This window comes from Ictalurus furcatus, chromosome 2 (assembly GCF_023375685.1).
Source record: "Ictalurus furcatus strain D&B chromosome 2, Billie_1.0, whole genome shotgun sequence".
NCBI classification, from domain to species: Eukaryota; Metazoa; Chordata; class Actinopteri; order Siluriformes; family Ictaluridae; genus Ictalurus; species Ictalurus furcatus.
The window spans coordinates 33003230-33022217 of NC_071256.1; the positions used below are offsets into that span (position 1 = coordinate 33003230).

At 38.1% G+C, this 18988-nt stretch overlaps 1 protein-coding gene across 1 annotated transcript in view; it reads left to right on the forward strand.

The window, feature by feature from the left end:
* The window catches only part of kcnh4a (potassium voltage-gated channel, subfamily H (eag-related), member 4a), a 48727-nt gene that overhangs the window by 16045 nt on the left and 13694 nt on the right, over positions 1-18988 (forward strand). The window contains exons 2-7 of the mRNA XM_053615506.1: positions 3710-3943; positions 5970-6101; positions 6206-6333; positions 10439-10700; positions 12736-12893; positions 14945-15152. Of these exons, the coding sequence (XP_053471481.1) occupies positions 3710-3943; positions 5970-6101; positions 6206-6333; positions 10439-10700; positions 12736-12893; positions 14945-15152 (1122 nt within the window). The remainder of the gene's footprint in view (positions 1-3709; positions 3944-5969; positions 6102-6205; positions 6334-10438; positions 10701-12735; positions 12894-14944; positions 15153-18988) is intronic.

Consider the following 18988-nt stretch of genomic DNA (forward strand, 5'->3'; position numbering starts at 1 on the left):
TATGATTCATGAAAAACGTCCTTTCATTAATGCGATCTTGTGAAACATTTGTACAAATTCGGGGGGGAAAAAAATCAACGGCTTTATGATTGGAGTTCATTCTATACAATTCTATACGAATTAGTCACCAGAAAAGGTATGATCCTTAACCCCGCCCCTAACCCTAACCTTGAGTCGTGGAAATAGTTACTGGTTTCTAGCATTTTCTAGAGAGTCTGCGCCTTTTTTTCACCAAATGATGCCAAGACCTGCCCGCTTTCACACAATAAGTGTGATGTCATGTGATTGACCGCATGAAAAATGACCAGCCACAGACCTCTTCCTGTAGTCTATAGGCAAGCATGCTGGGATATCTTATTTACTCTTTCAAACAGCACTCTTTTATAATTATTACGGATGGGATTTTGTGAACTTTTTGCTCCAGGTAGCTCATTAAGTCACAAGTTTGCTTCTCGGTACGGAAGAGGTGGGTCGAGCCAATCAGATTGCAACCTTCAAGATTCTGAAGCTCGGGGCCAGATAAGTGTACAAAAGATGCGCTGGGGTGAATGGTGACGCAGCTTATACTGAGACTCAGCAAGACTAACCTCTGATCGATTGAAACGAGAGGTTATCAGTATTATAAGAAACAGTAGGAATTTGGTTTTCAGATTTGCAGTTTATGTAAATGCTGTAAGAGTTAAGTAAGGAATAAAGCACAACAGGGCATGGTGTTATAGGACAATCATTTATAACTTATAACTACATGTCCTGAAGTGTTTTGCTCTTCATTTAAAAAACCATAATGATCTTTCTTCTACTTTCACACTATCCGGTGTTACCCAGATGAGGACGCGTTCCCTTCTGAGTCTGGTATCTGTGTGAGAGCAGAATCAATCTTGCTCACAGATTAAACTGCCACTCTTTCCTTTAACTGGAAAATAAATGCGAACTTAAATTAGAGCATAACTGAGTGCTAGGCTGTGAAAAAGGGGGTCACTGAAGCACTAATATTCATACATGAATGAACGTGCAAAATAATGAAACAGATTCGATATATTTAGTAGAAAGCGCCAGAGGCTGGAGAAATACTCTTGAAACAGTCAGTTCTATATGTAATCTTTCTCTCTCTCTCTCTCTTACAGTCTTACATAATAGTGTAAGCAGCAAAGCTAAGGTTTAGCTGAAAGTGAAGTTGCCATGGCCACACAATTTGGGTTTCTTCCTGTTTCTGTTGCCTAATGAAGTAAGAAGCTTAGACCTGCAGGAAACAGGATTAGCACAAGAAGGTAGATAAATGATCAGAGCAAATGCAAAGACATTTCTCATTTATGTTAATGAGTACATGTAGTATCACGTTTGTTAAAGCTGCTTTTGTTTAATTAACAAGCCGATTCAAATAGTTCACTATAACCAGGAGTTCGATCCGCATGCAGCTCCCCAAGCTTTCATTGGGGTGAGACGGCTGGTCAAGGTATTAACTGCAAGAGCTAAAATATTCATAACATCAATTACTGAGTAATTATAGGCATTCAACAGCAACAACAACGAAAAAAAACTTTTACACATCCAGTGGTGCTTGAAAGTTTGTGAAGCATTTCCTACATTTCTGTATAGATATGACTTAAACCATCATCAGATTTTCACACAAGTCCTCAAAGTAGATAAATAGAACCCAATTAAACAGATGAGACAAAAATATTATACTTGGTCATTTATTTATTGAGGAAAATGACCCAATATTACATGTCTGTGAGTGGCCAATCATGTGAACCTCTAGGATTAGCAGTTAATTTGAAGGGGGAATTAGAGTCAGGTGTTTTCGGTCAATGGGATGACAATCGGGTGTGAGTGAGCGCCCTGTTTTATTTAAAGAACAGAGATCTATCAAAGTCTGGTCTTCACAACACACGTTTGTGGAAGTGTATCATGGCACAAAGAAAGGAGATTTCTGAGGACCTCAGAGAAAAGAGTTGTTGATGCTCAGCCTGACGAGGAAAAGGTTACAAATCCCACCACGTCCAAAATTTTTTTTTCCACCAATACGTGGGGGAATATAAAGCCATTTGGGATCCGAGATAATAGCGTGTTTGAGAATCTTTCATTTAAAAAGTGTGTGAGAATGACCTGAAAATGACTGATGACTGTGTGTAAAAAAAAATGTTTTAAAAAATAATTGGAAGCATACAAACAATTATATCACCTCCTTGTGATTTTCTTTTTTTTTTTTAGTGTGTATTATGTAATTGTTTTCCTCAGGAAAGGACAGCTTTGATTTTCTGTAGTTTATATAAATTCTACTGCTAATGTTTTCTCTATGTGAAGCAGTATGATGTTAATTACAACAAAACAATCAACGTTTGAACCTTTTTAATATGAATGAGTAGGAGGATTTGTTCCAAATTTGTAGCTCACACAAGGCAGCACTCGCTAGAAAGTCTGATATCACTAATCGAGGCCGGTTTCCAAGAATGAGGCCGTAACTGTTACGAAACAAGACTTGGACAGGAAGTAAGTGCAGGAGTAAAGTCTTTATTATCCACGGAAGTCAATGTACTAGGAGGCGAGAAACAAGGTCTAAACATAAAACTAGATCTGAAGCAAGAAACCTGAAACTCAAACAGGGTGTGGAAACACTACCACATTTAACCAACTTAAACATCCATCATTTAACTAGAAATGAGGCATGAAACCAGAGCAGGGCATGGAAACATTACCGCGTGGCACCATTCAAGCTTTTAAGCATATACCCAATCATCGAATTAGAACTAAGGCATGGAACACGAAGCTAGAACAAATCATGGAAACGCTACCATTTAGCACATTTACACAGATACACATTAACTAGAGCCGAGGCGCGATACATGAAACCAAAGCGCGTTACACATGTAACTTCTTTACACCTATTAGTCTCTAATACCACGCGACGTGCGCAGCAACGCAAGGGGTTTAAATAACTCATGTCATTTACCTTAAGCGCTGACAGCTGGTAACAATTGAGAACACACCCTCGCACCTCCGCCAATAACCGAACAGGGAGGGGACAGAACAGAAACCAAAACAAGTGCACATGTCCATTGTAAACAAAGTCTTATCGTCCGTGCGCACTTCAAGCACGTGCACGCGCGCGCTCTCCAGCCGTCCGTGCACGTCGTCGCCACCGCGCCATCTGTCGGCGAGACCGTGACAGTAACAAAACTCCTTAAGAAGTTTATTGCTGTGATGCTGTGAACGTTTTTCAATGCCGTGACTGTATCTTCTTCCAAAAATCTTATTTTTTTTATCACAGTGTTTAAAAGCGTGTATGCGTAGAAGTGATGAGATCCAAGCAGAGGAAGCATGTGAAGCTTGTGGCTAGAAAAGTGCGCAAAAGATACGCGACTGAAACTATGAAATATAATACAGTAAGAAGTAATATAAAATTCTGCAGTGAGAGATCTCACTACTTATTTTCATGGGGTAGTCACTATTCAGAATTTTTGACTTTCACCATTTTTTTTTTAAAGTAACAGTTCTTCTTGGGAAAAAGTTTTTACTCTAGTTGTCAAAGATGCACTGAGATCTATCTTTGTGGTTTGAGTGATTGGGTTGAGTGATCGTGATCAGATGGTACTCAGACCACAAGATTGTCCATTTGTGATCGTATCACCTGATAAAAATGTGAATAACAGGTCTGATGTGATTTTCTTTTTTACTTTTTTTCCTGTTATATTGATGGGTATATATTTAGACAGCAACTTCCTGCTGGGAAACGCGCAGGGCTGTCGAGGTTATCCTATTGTCTACTGTTCCGATGGCTTCTGTGAACTGACTGGCTTCGCACGAACCGAGGTCATGAAGAAGACGTGTACGTGTCGCTTTCTCCACGGAGAAGAAACGAGCGAGAGAGTGACTCAGCAAGTGCAGAAGACTCTGGAAGGCCAGAGAGAATACCAGGCTGAAGTCCGCTACTACAGGAAGAACGGTACAGTACATTTCTGGAACCTTTTCTTAAAGTGGTAGTGAGCCTAAACCCATGATTGATTTAGATTAATATTGGTTTTGTGGACACTTAGATGTAAAGTATAAAGAAGGAATAGTTGGATTGAGGAACAATGATGAGCTCACATATGCTTCGCTTTACCCAATCACAAGGCTGATTTCATTCATCGTGCCATCATAGTTTTATATAAAAAAAATTTTTTTTAAACTGTGTTCTTATATCTATCTACAAAATCCCAGCATAGCATTCTGGGTGTCTTGATCAGTGCTCTTTTTAACCTGTGCTTTATATATACCGTAGTCTAATTCAAAAAGTGGAACTTTCATATAGTATAGATTCATTACACACAAAGTGAAATATTTCAAGCCTTTTTATGTTTTAATCTCGATGATTATGGCTTACAGCTCACGGAAATCAAACATCCAGTATCTCAAAATATTAGAATAAAGAATTTATAATACAGAAATGTCGACCTTCTGAAAAGTATGTTAATTTATGCGCTGATACTCGGTCGGAGTTTTAATCCTCTTGCAGGAATTACTGCATCGGTGCGGCGTGGCATGGAGGTGATCAGCCTGTGGCAGTGCTGAGGTGTTCTGGAAACCCAGGTTGCTTTGATAGTGGCGTTCAGCTCGTCTGTATTGTTGGGTCTGGTGTCTCTCGTAGATTCTCTATGGGGTTCAGGTCAGGTGAGTCAGCTGGCCAATCAAGCACAGTAATACCATGGTCAGCAAACCACTTACTAGTAGTTTTGGCACTGTGGGCAGGTGCCGAGTCCTGCTGGAAAAGGAAATCAGCATCTCCATAAAGCTCATCATCAGATGGAAGCATGAAGTTCTCTAAAATCTCCTGGTAGACGCTGCATCGACTCTCGACTTGAGAAAACACAGTGGACCAACACCAGTAGATGACATGGCAACCCAAATCATCACTGACTGTGGAAACTTCACACTGGACTTCAAGCAACTTGGATTCTGTTCCTCTCCAGACTCTGGGACCTTGATTTCCAAATGAAATGCAACATTTACTTTCATCTTCCCCGTGATTGCTGTTGTGTGTACTGAACCAGACCGAGAGATTAAAGTCTCAGGAAACCTTTGCGGTTGTTTTGAGTTAATTCGCTGATTAGAGATCTTCTCAGGTCGACATTTCTGTATTATAAATTCTTTATTTGAATATTTTATTTGAATATATATATATATATATATATATATATATATATATATATATATATATATATATATATATATATATATGTGTGTGTGTGGGGGGGGGGTTTGTTCAAATAAAGGATTCCTTTAAAAATGCACTCGATTGCATTTCAGTTAGTTAAAACGTTTAGTTATGGAATGATTTTAATATAAAAGATTAATTACGTATAACCTTGAATGAATTTTATCCCGACATCAGATGAGCAAACATTCACCTTTGCGTTTCATATAACATTCATTTAAATTTGGATAAAATATTATAAGGATAAAAGTGGGGGAGGTTCCGAGCCTGTGTCTAATAACCTTTTTTGTAGAACTGCTGCATCAAGTCAGTTAAGGGGCAATACAGAAAAAAAAATTCAGCCATGTATGTTCCAGACGAAGGTCTTTCTCCAGCTGAGAATGTGAGTGTGTAAATATACACGGAGTCATGTGGAAGGAGGCATGACCATGAACTGTTAAGAATGTATTGAAATAAATGAAGAAACGTCGTTAATATTTCTTGTAGCATATGAGCATATATATATATATCTATATCTATATCTATCTATCTATCTATCTATCTATCTCTCTCTCTCTCTCTCTCTCTCTCTCTCTCTCTCTCTCTCTCTCTATATATATATATATATATATATATATATATATATATATACTATAGCATTGGTTTCTTTTTATGTTGGCAAATATGAATGTAAGCATGCTTCTTGACTAAATGTTTTTTTTTGTTTTTTAAATAAGAAGAAGAATTATATCTTATATCATGAATCTTTCTGTTGAACCCGAACCCTAACCCTCAGGAATTTCGTTCTGGTGCCTGCTGGACATTGTGCCTATAAAGAATGAGAAAGGCGAGGTAGTGCTGTTCCTCTTTTCCTTCAAAGACATAACTGACTCGTACGGAAAGACGCACCACTGCTCCAAGATGCAGGGTATGGCACTGAATAAAACAACCAACCAAGTTAAACCTGAAAAGGTTTTCATTTACACGCCGCTTTAATTGTACTCTTGTTCATTTTTATTGCTGGAATGTCAGAAGATGGCCCTCAGAACAGGAAGTCCAGCCGTTCTCATCTCGCGAGTCACGCACGTGAGCAGGGGCGGAGCGTCCTGTACCACCTGACCAGTCAGTTCACCAATAGAAACAAAGCGAAGCTGGCAAATGTGAGTTACCATGGCGACGTTCTTATTATTGGATTGTTCTGTCTTTTAGTTAACCTTACTTTCTAACTGTGCATCACTCTGCCGGCTGGAAACAGAGATCTGTGTCGCATGTCTCACGGGTCACGTCACATTTTTAATTGGAGAGCCAAGATGATTCATTTTGTTTTCTATGAGTTTTATACTCTGTTCTAATTCCTTTGTACTGATCACTGGAAAAACTCCACTCTAAAACGCTTGCATGTGCCATGAAAAGTGATGAAATTTGATCTTTTTGTATTTTGCCACCAACTCATTTGATTAAATCCTGTAACAGAGGTTATCATATAAAGGTTTTCAGACATTTCTTTCCAGTGTTTGGTAAGTTTTGGGTAGTCCACTTTAAACACTTTCTAAAACTGTCAGCCGCTTGTCATGTCACGATTCTCAACAACAAATCAACCGCTTTTAAATGCGAATGTTGAGTAGATAATGGATATGAAATATGTACTCTATCGATCATAATCGAATAATTATGGGGTATACAGTTGAGGTCATAAGTTTACACACACCTTACAGAATCTGTAAAATCTTAATATATATATTTTTTTAATAACATGGATCATATAAAACTGTTATCAGCCTGTTCAAAAGTTTACACCCCCCTGGCTCTTAATGTATCGTGTTGCCTTCTTGAGCATCAGTGAATGTTTGCACCTTTTGTAATAGTCGTGTACGAGTCCCTCAGTCGTCCTCGTGTGAAAAGATGGATCTGAATATCATATAGTCGCTGTTGGAAAGGATTCAAATATGCAGAAGATGCTGGAAAAGTAAAGAATGTGCAGGACCTGGAGGATTTTTCTGAAGATCAGTGGGAAGCTCAGGACAAACAAGAGACTCATGAACAACTCTCACAAAACATTAACACATCATGTCGTTGATCATCCAGGTAACGACACACAGTATTAAGACTCACGCGTGTGTAAACTTTTGAATGGGATCATTTGTGTAAATATGTAAACATCTGTTATGTGAAATAGTTTATTCTGGGCAGGACTAAATAAACAACAAGATGCAATTTTTATTATCCCTTTTTTTATTGACATTTTACAGATTCTGCAAGGCGTCTGTAAAGTTATGACCTCAACTGTATCTGTTTAGTACTCCAAATATCTGCATCTGCATCATATCTGTATTCAGTGCGAATGGCCTAAACCAGAAAGGTTGGTTTTTTTTTGGGCTTGGGGGGGTGCTAGGGGGACAGAAGTAGAAATGCTAGCTAGAAATGCTAGAAAGGCCTCCACTCATGCGACTTTCTTGTCATGTCCCATGAGATCCCAACGAATACCTCGAGTCACAACCAACTGCCCTGTGCACCTTTCTGTCAAGCTTTCTAAAAAAAATGAATAGTGCGCCTCCTATTTGTATCTGCATTTGTATCTGTTCAGAACGCATTATCTGTTCATTCTGAATAACGTATTCATATTCCGTTATATTCCTCGTTTTATGTTGTGGAGAATCAACTGAGTGCTTGGTTCGTGCCAGTCTTGATACGGACCTTCTTAATAACATACTACCCAGCATTCTCCTTTTTCACCCAGTGAAAAAGGGTATTTTCATGGTCAGATATTAACACGTCTTTGCTGTTATTCTGTCGCAGTGGGATTTTCAAACCCAATTTGGTACAAATTTACACCAACTTGACCACCTGTTAGCACAGACACAAGACCCAAACCATATTTCCTGGCTTCATGCAAAGCCTTAAAAGTAGAGACGCACTGACACTAAAATTCTCAGCCGATACCGATAACCGATTATTCAGAGCGATATCGGCCGATACCGATAACCGATTATTCAGAGTGATATCGGCCGATACCGATAACCGATTATTCAGAGTGATATCGGTCGATACCGATAACCGATTATTCAGAGCGATATCGCCGATACCGATAACCGATTATTCAGAGCGATATCGGCCGATACCGATAACCAATACGATAGTTCTGCCTTTTATACCTTCTTTTAAATGAATAATAATTAATTCCACAATTCTGAAAGAAATGCAAATAAAAACTTTATTCTCTCCATTTCAGCAAGTTGTTTCACAGTAACTGGTCTCATAAACAGAACACACATTACTCTAATTAACATGAACTCAATTCTGAAGATTAAAGTAAGATTTCTTAACTTATTGAATGTTATTAATTCATATTAACATTGACTGAATTGTAAAAATCCTCCTGTTAGTCTCACATTCACACTCTCCACAAACACAAGCATTTCTACTTCATCACTGACAGCAAACTGGTAATATATAATATCAACTTTTTATATATTAACATTAACTGGATATGAAATATACTACTCTACAAATATATTTTTCTGTGCTATATATATACTTTTTTATCAACTCATCTTCATTTTAATCTTTCAACGGTGTGCTGGTGCTTTAATTCAGCACAAGCAGCGCGGCAAAAAAAAAAAAAAAATTGCCTTTATCGGCCGATACATTGAGGCATCTCTACTTAAAAGCCTTCTCCACTGAGATTAATGCCCCCACACTTCCATATCCTTCAACCAGCTACTAAATGTAACTGACTAAATGATTTAATCCATAACAAATATCGTAGGAACAAGCAACTGAGTGGTGGTTATTAAAAGTGAATCAGACAGCTGAGCAGATGTGTCATGATCATTAATATAATCACGTCTAATAAAACTAATGAAATACCAGGCTCGGTTTATTTATAGCCATAACAGAGGTAATGTTACAGTATATCCACACATGAAAAGACAGAAGATATGTACAATTGTATACTTGTACTTGTGTACATGTGTACTTATTTCTTCAATTGAGATCGAATTGCACCTGATTACTAAAGTGTCACTGCGCTGAGCCTCCAGCACACGATCTGTTTTTAAAGGGAGTGAGAAAAGCTGATGTGGTCAGATATGACGCAAAAAACACCTTGTGATAACGTGTTACATCTAACCTGCGTCATGTTACCCTCTGCACATATTGTCAAGAAAATACTCTGAATGTACGGTAACACTTTACAATAACGGTACATGAATTATCATGCACTTATACCTGAATTAACACTTACTTACAATATGACCTAATGATGTGTTGAGGCACATTATTCACACATGAATACATGTATGTATGTATTAGTTTCATGATTAATCATTTGCATTACTTTTATTCATTTATTCATTTAGTGGACGCTTTTATCCGAAGCGACTTACAAATGAGGAAATACAAGCAAAGCGATAGATCAAGCGGAGAACAATACAAGTAGTGCTGCTGTACAAGATCTTTAATCGAGTTCTAGAGAAGCAAAGTGCACAGAGTAGAGATGTAAGAGCCAGAGGAAGTTTTTTTAAATTAATTTTTTATATATATATAAATAATGTGGGGGTTGGTGCTTTAGGGGTTAGTTTAGTAAGTGCTCACGGAAGAGGTGGGTCTTTAGCTGTTTTTTGAAGATGGTGAGAGATTCTGTGGTCTGGATTGAGGTTGGAAGTTCATTCCATCACTGAGGGACGGTTAGTGTGAAGGTTCTGGAAAGTGACCTTGAGCCACGCTGAGAAAGTGCCACTAAGCGTCGGTCGTTAACCGATCTCAGATTGCGTGAGGGAACGTAAACCTTCAGGAGAGAGTTGAGGTAGGAGGGTTCTGTTCCAGACAAGGTCTTGTAGGTGAGCATCAAGGCGTCGAATTTGATTCGGGCGGCTACAGGAAGCCAGTGGAGGGAGATGAAGAGGGGTGTGATGTGGGTTCTTTTGTGCTGGTTGAAGACGAGGCGTGCTGCTGCATTCTGAATCATCTGAAGGGGTTTGATGGAGCTGGCTGGGAGACCCGAGAGTAGTGCGGTGCAGTAGTCCAGTTTTGATATGACAAGAGCCTGGACTAGTATCAGTGTGGCCTGTTCGGTGAGAGAGGGTCTGATTCTCTTGATGATCATGTACTGTTATTATAAAGTGTTACTGAATATTTAATGATGCTTTACACCTGTGCTTACTGTGTTACAGGAAAATAGGGGCCAATATCTTGTATAGAAAAAAAGCACTCATCAATAATACAAAATACAAATCTATAATAAAAACATGTCTTGTGTGTGAACAGAATGTTTTCCCGAAGCCCACACTCCCTGAATACAAGGTTGCGTCAGTCCAGAAGTCCCGCTTCATCCTGCTCCATTACAGTGTCTGCAAAGCATTATGGGACTGGTTAATCCTCCTAGCGACGTTCTACGTGGCCGTCACCGTCCCTTACAATGTATGCTTTTCCGCCCCCGACGACAGTAACCACGAAGACCCCGAGTGTGACTCCTCCTACCGGAGCACTATCGTCAGCGATATAGCAGTGGAGATGCTCTTCATCCTCGGTGAGTGGTGTGTGTGTGTGGGGGGGGCAGGTTGGGGGGTTGGGGGAGTAGTAGAGGTAGGGGTGGGTAGTCAGACTTTCACCTGACATGTATTACCATGGCAACACCCCATGGAAATGTCTTTTAACCAGCCACATATAGCAATTAGTGTCCACCCAAACTTCTCCTCTGGTTTTACCCACACACTTCCTTTGATAATTCCTTTTCCGCTTGTTTTCACTCTTGTGTTCCATTTATTAAAAGTGCGATATCGGAGCTGCGTTGTGCTTAAACGTGCAAATAAGGTGAAGAAAAGGCCATGATTGCACCTAAACTCTTCGCCTCAAATTCACCACACACACACACACACACACACACAGGAAACCCAGATAAATGCCTTAATAAGCCCTGCTCAAATAAAGACATAAGCTGAAGATATTGAGGACAAAGACTACAGGGATTTCTGTCTCACTAGATTTTACTTGATCTAATTGTTTTTTTTTTCTCTCACTTTCTCTTTTTTTGGACTGGCTGAGCCTTGATAAGCCCCAAAATGAATATTTGCTCTGAGATCGCTAATCTTTATTCAGTTAAGAACCTCCTATGGTGATGGTAGATGATACACGCCAATATCTTGAAATAGCACATTATGGTATTTATAGCTTGTGTTCAGAAATGACTTTACTTTTGTCATTAGCATTAAAGGGCTACTCCAGAGTCATAACCTCTATTCACTGTTTCTGTAGCATACATGTGATTACCATGGACAAGAATTTCTTTGTACTGTACATTAACAATTTCTCATAGCCACCGTATTTATGACCATAGTTTATGACCACAGGCTCTATAAAATATATAGTAAAGTAAGCACAGACTTTTGTTGTGTTCCAAATGATGTACAATACACTCTGCACTTACACTATGCATTATGTACTCTACTGTCTAGTGTATGAATTTTAGAAGGGTAGTATACTCTCAAATGGAACTCATGAAAGTCAGGAAAATGGTTTTTAGTAACCGCAAGTATAAGCCGTTTCCTAATTTCTTCATTTTACTGTTTATGTCTATGTTACCTTTCACCATTTGTAAGCTATCTTATCCACCAGTGTCGTCGGGCATCTTGAAAAAAATGTCTTACCCCGTGTCAGCATTTGTTAGCCCCACAACTCGTCCACAGCATTAGCAAAGCTGCGACCATTGAGTGCATGACATGTCCAGCATTCCACACTTCGTTTTTATTGGTCGAATACGTGCATCATCCAGGTACTTGAAGTGTACTTCTTCTTGTTGGAATTTTCACTACACACACTATTTATACTACAAAATGGCATAGAATAGTGCCTACGTCTGCGATTTGGGATGCACCAATTGTCCAATCTAACATTCACAGACATTTCCATATATGCAATATGCAATCCACAATCCGTCTCCATATACGGCAAGAGTTTGAAGGATTTCAAGAGTACAGAAGAGAATCAGTACGTCATTTAAGGATGGGTTTTTAAAAAACTTGTAAGTAAACATGTCACTATAGCAATCTAGCTAATGTTATCATACATAGCCAGTGTAACTAGTCAGCCAACTTACCTGATATATAGTGCTCAGTACAGAGAATGGCTTGTTCTCGCTTGATTGCTGCTAAAAAAAAAATCTTCAGCAATCTTGTGGAACGGAGCAACATTGAATATCTTTATTTTTCAATGGCTATTGCCACATCACGCAGCACAGCACCATATAGATGCTGGTCAGTAACGCCAGAATCTTTCAGTTCATAATTATGGCAACATAGTCATATATGAAACAGATATACAGTAATGAAAGTCTAAGGACAGTTGTTGAATTCCATTCACAAATATTTTGTCGTTCTTTTGTTCAAAATCCTTGTTGGAAACATATGCTACAGAAGCAGTACATAGACATTAGACTTTCAAAATATCGGATTATCCCTTTAATTCATTGCCTAATTTCATGGATAGAATGAACTGCAGCTGGCATTAAAAGCTCGAAAAGCTGTTTACAGATGTGTAATAACCATGTAATGCCTCATCCACGGCAGATATCATCTTGAATTTCCGCACTACTTACGTGGGGCCAGCCGGGCAGGTGGTGTATGATGCACGCTCCATCTGTCTTCATTATTCTGCCACATGGTTCATCCTGGACCTCATCGCTGCCCTGCCCTTTGACCTGCTCTACGCCTTCAACATCTCAGTGGTGAGTTGGTGTAAATTTGCACAGTATAATTACAAACCATATCATTTAAATTGAGCTTCAGATGAAAATTGGGATTTACGTGTGTAACTAATTGTTACTGATGTTGAATTTTGACGCAATGAGTGATATTTTTAAGGTCTTAAACAATATCTAAATGAACTTCTTTAAAAAAAAATAAAAAATAAAAAATAAAAGCTCAAATTGACTGTAGTAGATGAGGGGATTGAGTTCATAAGTGACTAAGCTGCTTTTGTGCCGGTAATTATATCTCTCTCTTTTTTTTTTTTCTTTTTTTTTTCCACAACTGACATTATCTGGCTCATGTTTGTCAGTGATTAAATTAAAGGTATTTCTTATAACCGTAAATTAACTTCATAAATGTTTCACCGGTTCTTTTTGACGTGTTATCCAAAGCACTGTTAGTCCCACGGTACCCTTAAATGATTTACAATGCCTTTAAGACATTCTTATTTAAAGGAGTGCTCCTGCATTTTTTTTTCTCCACTGCATCTGTAGAGTATGTGTGATTAGCCTGGACAAGAATTTTAACTCGTCCCTCCGTACTGAGAAACATTTGCTTAGTCCGAACGTACTTTTCATAGAAGGCTATGGGTGGTTGAATTCTGTCAATAAACATTTATGCGACAGGAATCTTTTTGTAGAATGCTTTCATGAATTCTTCAGTCAAAACCATTTGGAAATGAAGCTCTACATGTTTTTCATTAACGGGACTATTTTCCAGAATAAAAGAATTTGTATTTGTGTATGTGTGTATGTGTATGTATTTGTGTACCATATCTGTTTGATCTGCGTAAATGACGTTATACTGTAATGTACTGGTCTTGTAAATTTGCATACTACATGAAAACAACAACAGTAGGACTTTCTGTCATGTCTTTACCATTATAAGACCACCTTTATTATTAGAGTGTAATGGTTATATACGTGTGTGTGGGGAGGCAGGTGTGGTTTAGGGGTTACCACGTTTGCCTCGCACTCCTGGGGTCGGGGGCTCAAATCCCGCCTCCACCCTGTGTTCGCAGTTTGCATGTTCTCCCCGTGCTCTGGGGGTTTCCTCCAGGCACTCCAGTTTCCTCCTCCAGTTCAAAGACATGCATTGTAGGCTGATTGGCATTTCCAAATCGTCCATAGTGTATGAATGTGTGTGATTGTGCCCTGTGATGGGTTGGCACTCCGTCCATGGTGTCCCCCGCCTTGTCCCCCGAGTCCCCTGGGATAGGCTCCAGGCTCCATGAGACCCTGTGTAAGATAAGAGGTATGATGACGTCAAAACGGATGGATGGCTAGAGGTTCTATATTATAGAGTCACGTATCGTGCATTATTATTCACAAAACTCAACTGCCCATAGTCATTATAAGTGAATTTGGAGTAAATTTATCTTCAGGTCTTTCCTCAGTGCATGGAGATGTGTTGAAATGAGTAACAGTGGTGATTACATATAGACGACAGCCAGATAATAAGGTAGGTAAAGGATAAAGAATAGGTTGAACATTTAAATATGAAATATTCCCTTAAGCAGAGCGACATATAGTGTAGAGTAAATAGCAGCTGTTTTCATAATTCACTGTGATACTAACTAGTCCAGTGTCGGGGAAAGTAATGAAATACACTAATACTGTGCACAGTTTCTCACCATGTAAAACATAGTAGTTATGAAAGCATGCTTTTGAGTGGGAGGTATCATCCTTATGCCTTTTGACCTTGCTGTATTCTTCGCCTCAGGCATTCACTTCATTACTTACTTCTTTCCCTTATTCTTCTGTACGTGAAGAAATTAGGACGCATAGAAGGAAGTACTTTTGTTTCCCCAATATGACCATGCAACATGTTCTCACTATTGCAAATCCATGCCAATTTATACGGAAAATAACATTTGCTAAAGGTTAAGCTAAAGGGCAGGGGTTAGTGATCGTAGCTTTTTATTTTTGCCCTCGTTCACATGAGCTAAGCGTTCGCATTGCATGAGATAGGGTTGGTGTATGTGCGTCTGCAGCACTGAGGAATCATCCACACTGTTGGTGTGTTGCAGACCTCCTTAGTGCACCTGCTGAAGACCGTGCGTCTGCTGCGTTTGCTGCGTCTGCTGCAGAAGGTGGACCGTTACTCGCAGTACAGCGCCGTGGTGCTCACGCTCCTCATGTCCGTCTTCGCTCTGCTCGCACACTGGCTCGCGTGCGTCTGGTACGTCATCGGCCGCAAAGAGCTCGCCAGCAACGACCCGGTTACCTGGGACATCGGTAAGCAAATGTGTGCGTCTGCATGGTTGTGTCTGCACAGTCAGGAAGAAGGGTTTTACGAGTGAAAGACGCGACAGTGAGTCAGAAAACGCAATAACAAGACGAAACCCGCAACGGCGAATTCGCAAACATGAGCGCAAGACCAGAAACGCAACAGTAGAATACACGATCAATTACCAAAAAGCATGTCATGTTCAATAATAAAACTAAGCCCTCTGCTTTGTGTTAAAATGCTCATGTTTTTGTTTTGTTGTTATGTTTTTAGTTTTGCTGATTTATTCTTGATTTTGTTGTCAGGTTTCTGGTTTTCTTGCGTTTTTTGGTTTTGCTGTTGTAGTTTTGAATTTGTTCTTGTGCTTTTTGTTTTTGCTGTTGTATTTTTGTTGTTGTTGTTGTTGTTGTCTTGTTTTTGGTTTTGTTGTGTGTTTTTTTGGTTTTGTTGTGTTTTTTTATTTTGTTGTCCTGTTTTTTATTTTGTTGTGTTTTTTTGTTATGTTTTGGTTTTGTTGTCATGTTTTTTTGTTTTGTTGAGTTTTTTGGTTTTGTTGTCATGTTTTTTTGGTTTGTTGTGTTTTTGGTTTTGTTGTGTTTTTGTTTTTGTTGTGTTTTTGGTTTTGTTAAGTTTTTTTTTGTTTTTGCTGTTGTGTTTTTGGTTTTGTTGTCATGTTTTTGGTTTTGTTAAGGTTTTTTTGTTTTTGTTTTTGCTGTTGTGTTTTTGTTTTTGTTGTTGTGTTTTTGGTTTTGCTGTTGTGTTTTTGTTTTTGTTGTTGTGTTTTTGGTTTTGCTGTTGTGTTTTTGTTTTTGTTGTTGTGTTTTTGGTTTTGCTGTTGTGTTTTTGGTTTTGCTGTTGTGTTTTTGGTTTTGCTGTTGTGTTTTTGGTTTTGCTGTTGTGTTTTTGTTTTTGTTGTTGTGTTTTTGTTTTTGTTGTTGTGTTTTTGGTTTTGCTGTTGTGTTTTTGGTTTTGCTGTTGTGTTTTTGGTTTTGTTAAGGTTTTTTTGTTTTTGCTGTTGTGTTTTTGGTTTTGCTGTTGTGTTTTTGGTTTTGTTAAGGTTTTTTTGTTTTTGTTGTTGTGTTTTTGGTTTTGCTGTTGTGTTTTTGTTTTTGTTGTTGTGTTTTTGGTTTTGCTGTTGTGTTTTTGTTTTTGCTGTTGTGTTTTTGGTTTTGCTGTTGTGTTTTTGTTTTTGTTGTTGTGTTTTTGGTTTTGCTGTTGTGTTTTTGGTTTTGTTGTTGTATTTTTGTTTTTGTTGTTGTGTTTTTGGTTTTGCTGTTGTGTTTTTGGTTTTGTTGTTGTGTTTTTGGTTTTGCTGTTGTGTTTTTGGTTTTGCTGTTGTGTTTTTGGTTTTGCTGTTGTATTTTTGTTTTTGTTGTTGTGTTTTTGGTTTTGCTGTTGTGTTTTTGGTTTTGTTGTTGTGTTTTTGGTTTTGTTGTTGTGTTTTTGGTTTTGTTAAGGTTTTTTTGTTTTTGCTGTTGTGTTTTTGGTTTTGTTGTTGTGTGCTTGATATTATTTTTGTCATTTTGATGTTGCTGATGTGTTTTTGGTATAGCAGTTGAATTTTGGTCTGCACTTTTATACTTACAGGCCACCGTAGTTCAGGGTTGTAACTGACAACTTTTTGTTATAATATTTTAGGTAATGCTGTTGTGTTTTTGGTTTTGTTATCGTGTTTTCAGTTATGTTGTGTTTTTGGTTTTGTTATCGTGTTTTCAGTTATGTTGTTGTGTTTTTGGTTTCGTTATGTTTTCGTTTATGTTGTTGTGTTTCTGGTTTTGCATTTTGGTATGCAGTTTTGTTCTTACAAGCCACCGTTATTCAGGGTTCTACACAAGACAATATGGCACGGAAGGCATGGAATGGAAGGCAATATGGCAAATTTTGTATACGAAGGCAATTCGAAGTGGTTTACATAGCTAAAAGCATAATAAGAGATAAGGAGGACATTAAAAAGATAATGAATAAAATACAGAAATTAGATACACAGTAGATATATAAATAATCAAAAAGTTGGAACTTGAAAACATTTGAGTTAAAATGTTGTGTTTGCTGTGCTCACTGTAGCTAGCTGGTTTCTAAATTCACTAGCAAATCAATACATTTTCAGTAACCAAAACACTGCCATGCAAAATGTAATTGTATACACTGTAAAACCGGATAAGTTCATTTAACTCAAAAAATTTGAGGAAAAAAAATTTTTTGGAAATATTTAATAAGTGTATTTGGTTTAAAGAAATTGATTTATCAACATAAACATTTTGAGGTCATTAGTTTCCTCAAATTGTTTGAGTTAAATGAACCTATCCGGGTTTTACCGTCTATGTATCTTACATTTACAAAGTACAAATGAATCAAGTATTTTTTATCTCTGCTGTTGGAACGAATTTAGTGTCATATTTAATCATGCTAAATTGGACAATAAACAACCACAAATTAGTGGATTCATTTATTATTTATTATACTGTCTACAAATGATGCATTTTTGACCTTATCCATTGCGTAAGACGAACAGTCTGGACAAGACGTTAACTTGTTATTTGCTCATCTTTGAGACCTTTCCAATCTTGCATGCCATCTGTTCCGTCAGTATCACTGATCAGACCAAGATTACATTCGGCCTAAGCTTCTACAAGATGAGAATAGATCAACTGTATGGAAATAATCGTTTGCACATTACAATTCTAGATACATATTTAAGATAAAATGCCTGGAGAACAAACTATGCCTTTAGACTCTGGTTAAAAATGGAGTTATGTACCAGTGTCGAATTTCCCCTACAGTACATCCGTAAGCACATTTCAAACATTTCAAACCAGAACATGGCTGCAAGGGTGCAACAATAGAGTGCTGCGGGGTTGACGTATTTTTGTAGGCCAACCCAGAAGTTAGCATCACCCTGGTTCCCTAGACAACAATCCAATAGGATTTTTCCATTGGCGTTTGAATTATTGCGGAAAATAAACTCTGTGATCAACAAAAGTTTATGATTCTTACATGTTTTTTGTTTGTTTGTTTGTTTGTTTGTTTGTTTTGAAGCCTAAATACAATCGGCAGAAGTAAAAAGCTAATGTTAGGCTCTAAACGAACCACACGACGGTCGCATGACTTCGTCACCACCACTAAGCTTCCGACAACTCTTTCAATCTTTATTTAAAAAGCACTACAATTGGAAAATACTATAAACTGATAAAGGTACAAGTTGGAAACTCTGAGGTAGAATAGTTTGCAAGAGTGCGATTATAAACACAACGAGGCTGTAGTAGAGGAGTTTTCCTGTTCGGAGTGATGACGTTTAATGTCTCTGAGAACCTCTATAGTCCTATTTAGCCACTTGTTAGCAACCGCCTTTTTCAAAAGCTTAAAAAAAATCACGAGCGATTTGTATTACTGATGTATTTTATGTTGTAGAATAAAACGTGAAAATATCTTGAGCTTGTGTTTAACCTCAGACCTTATTTAACCAAAAAACCCATTCCAAAAACCCATTGATTTCCAGACGATGGAACTGAAACTGAAACTGCTAACTAATTTCGCATTTTTAGAAGGGATTTCTTTATAATTATACTATTCAGTGTTACCCAGATGAGGACGGGTTCCCTTCTGAGTCCTCTCCAGGTTTCTTCCTCATATCATCTCAGGGAGTATTTCCTCACCACCGTCGCCTCCGGTTTGCTCATTAGGGATAAATTCATACATTTAACATTTATATTCTGAATTCATATATTTCTGTAAAACTGCTTTGAGACAATGTCCATTGTTAAAAGCGCTATACAAATAAAATCGAATTGAATTGAATTGAATTTCCAGGTTTTAGGACTCATTCCTTCAGCACTCTATTAAACTA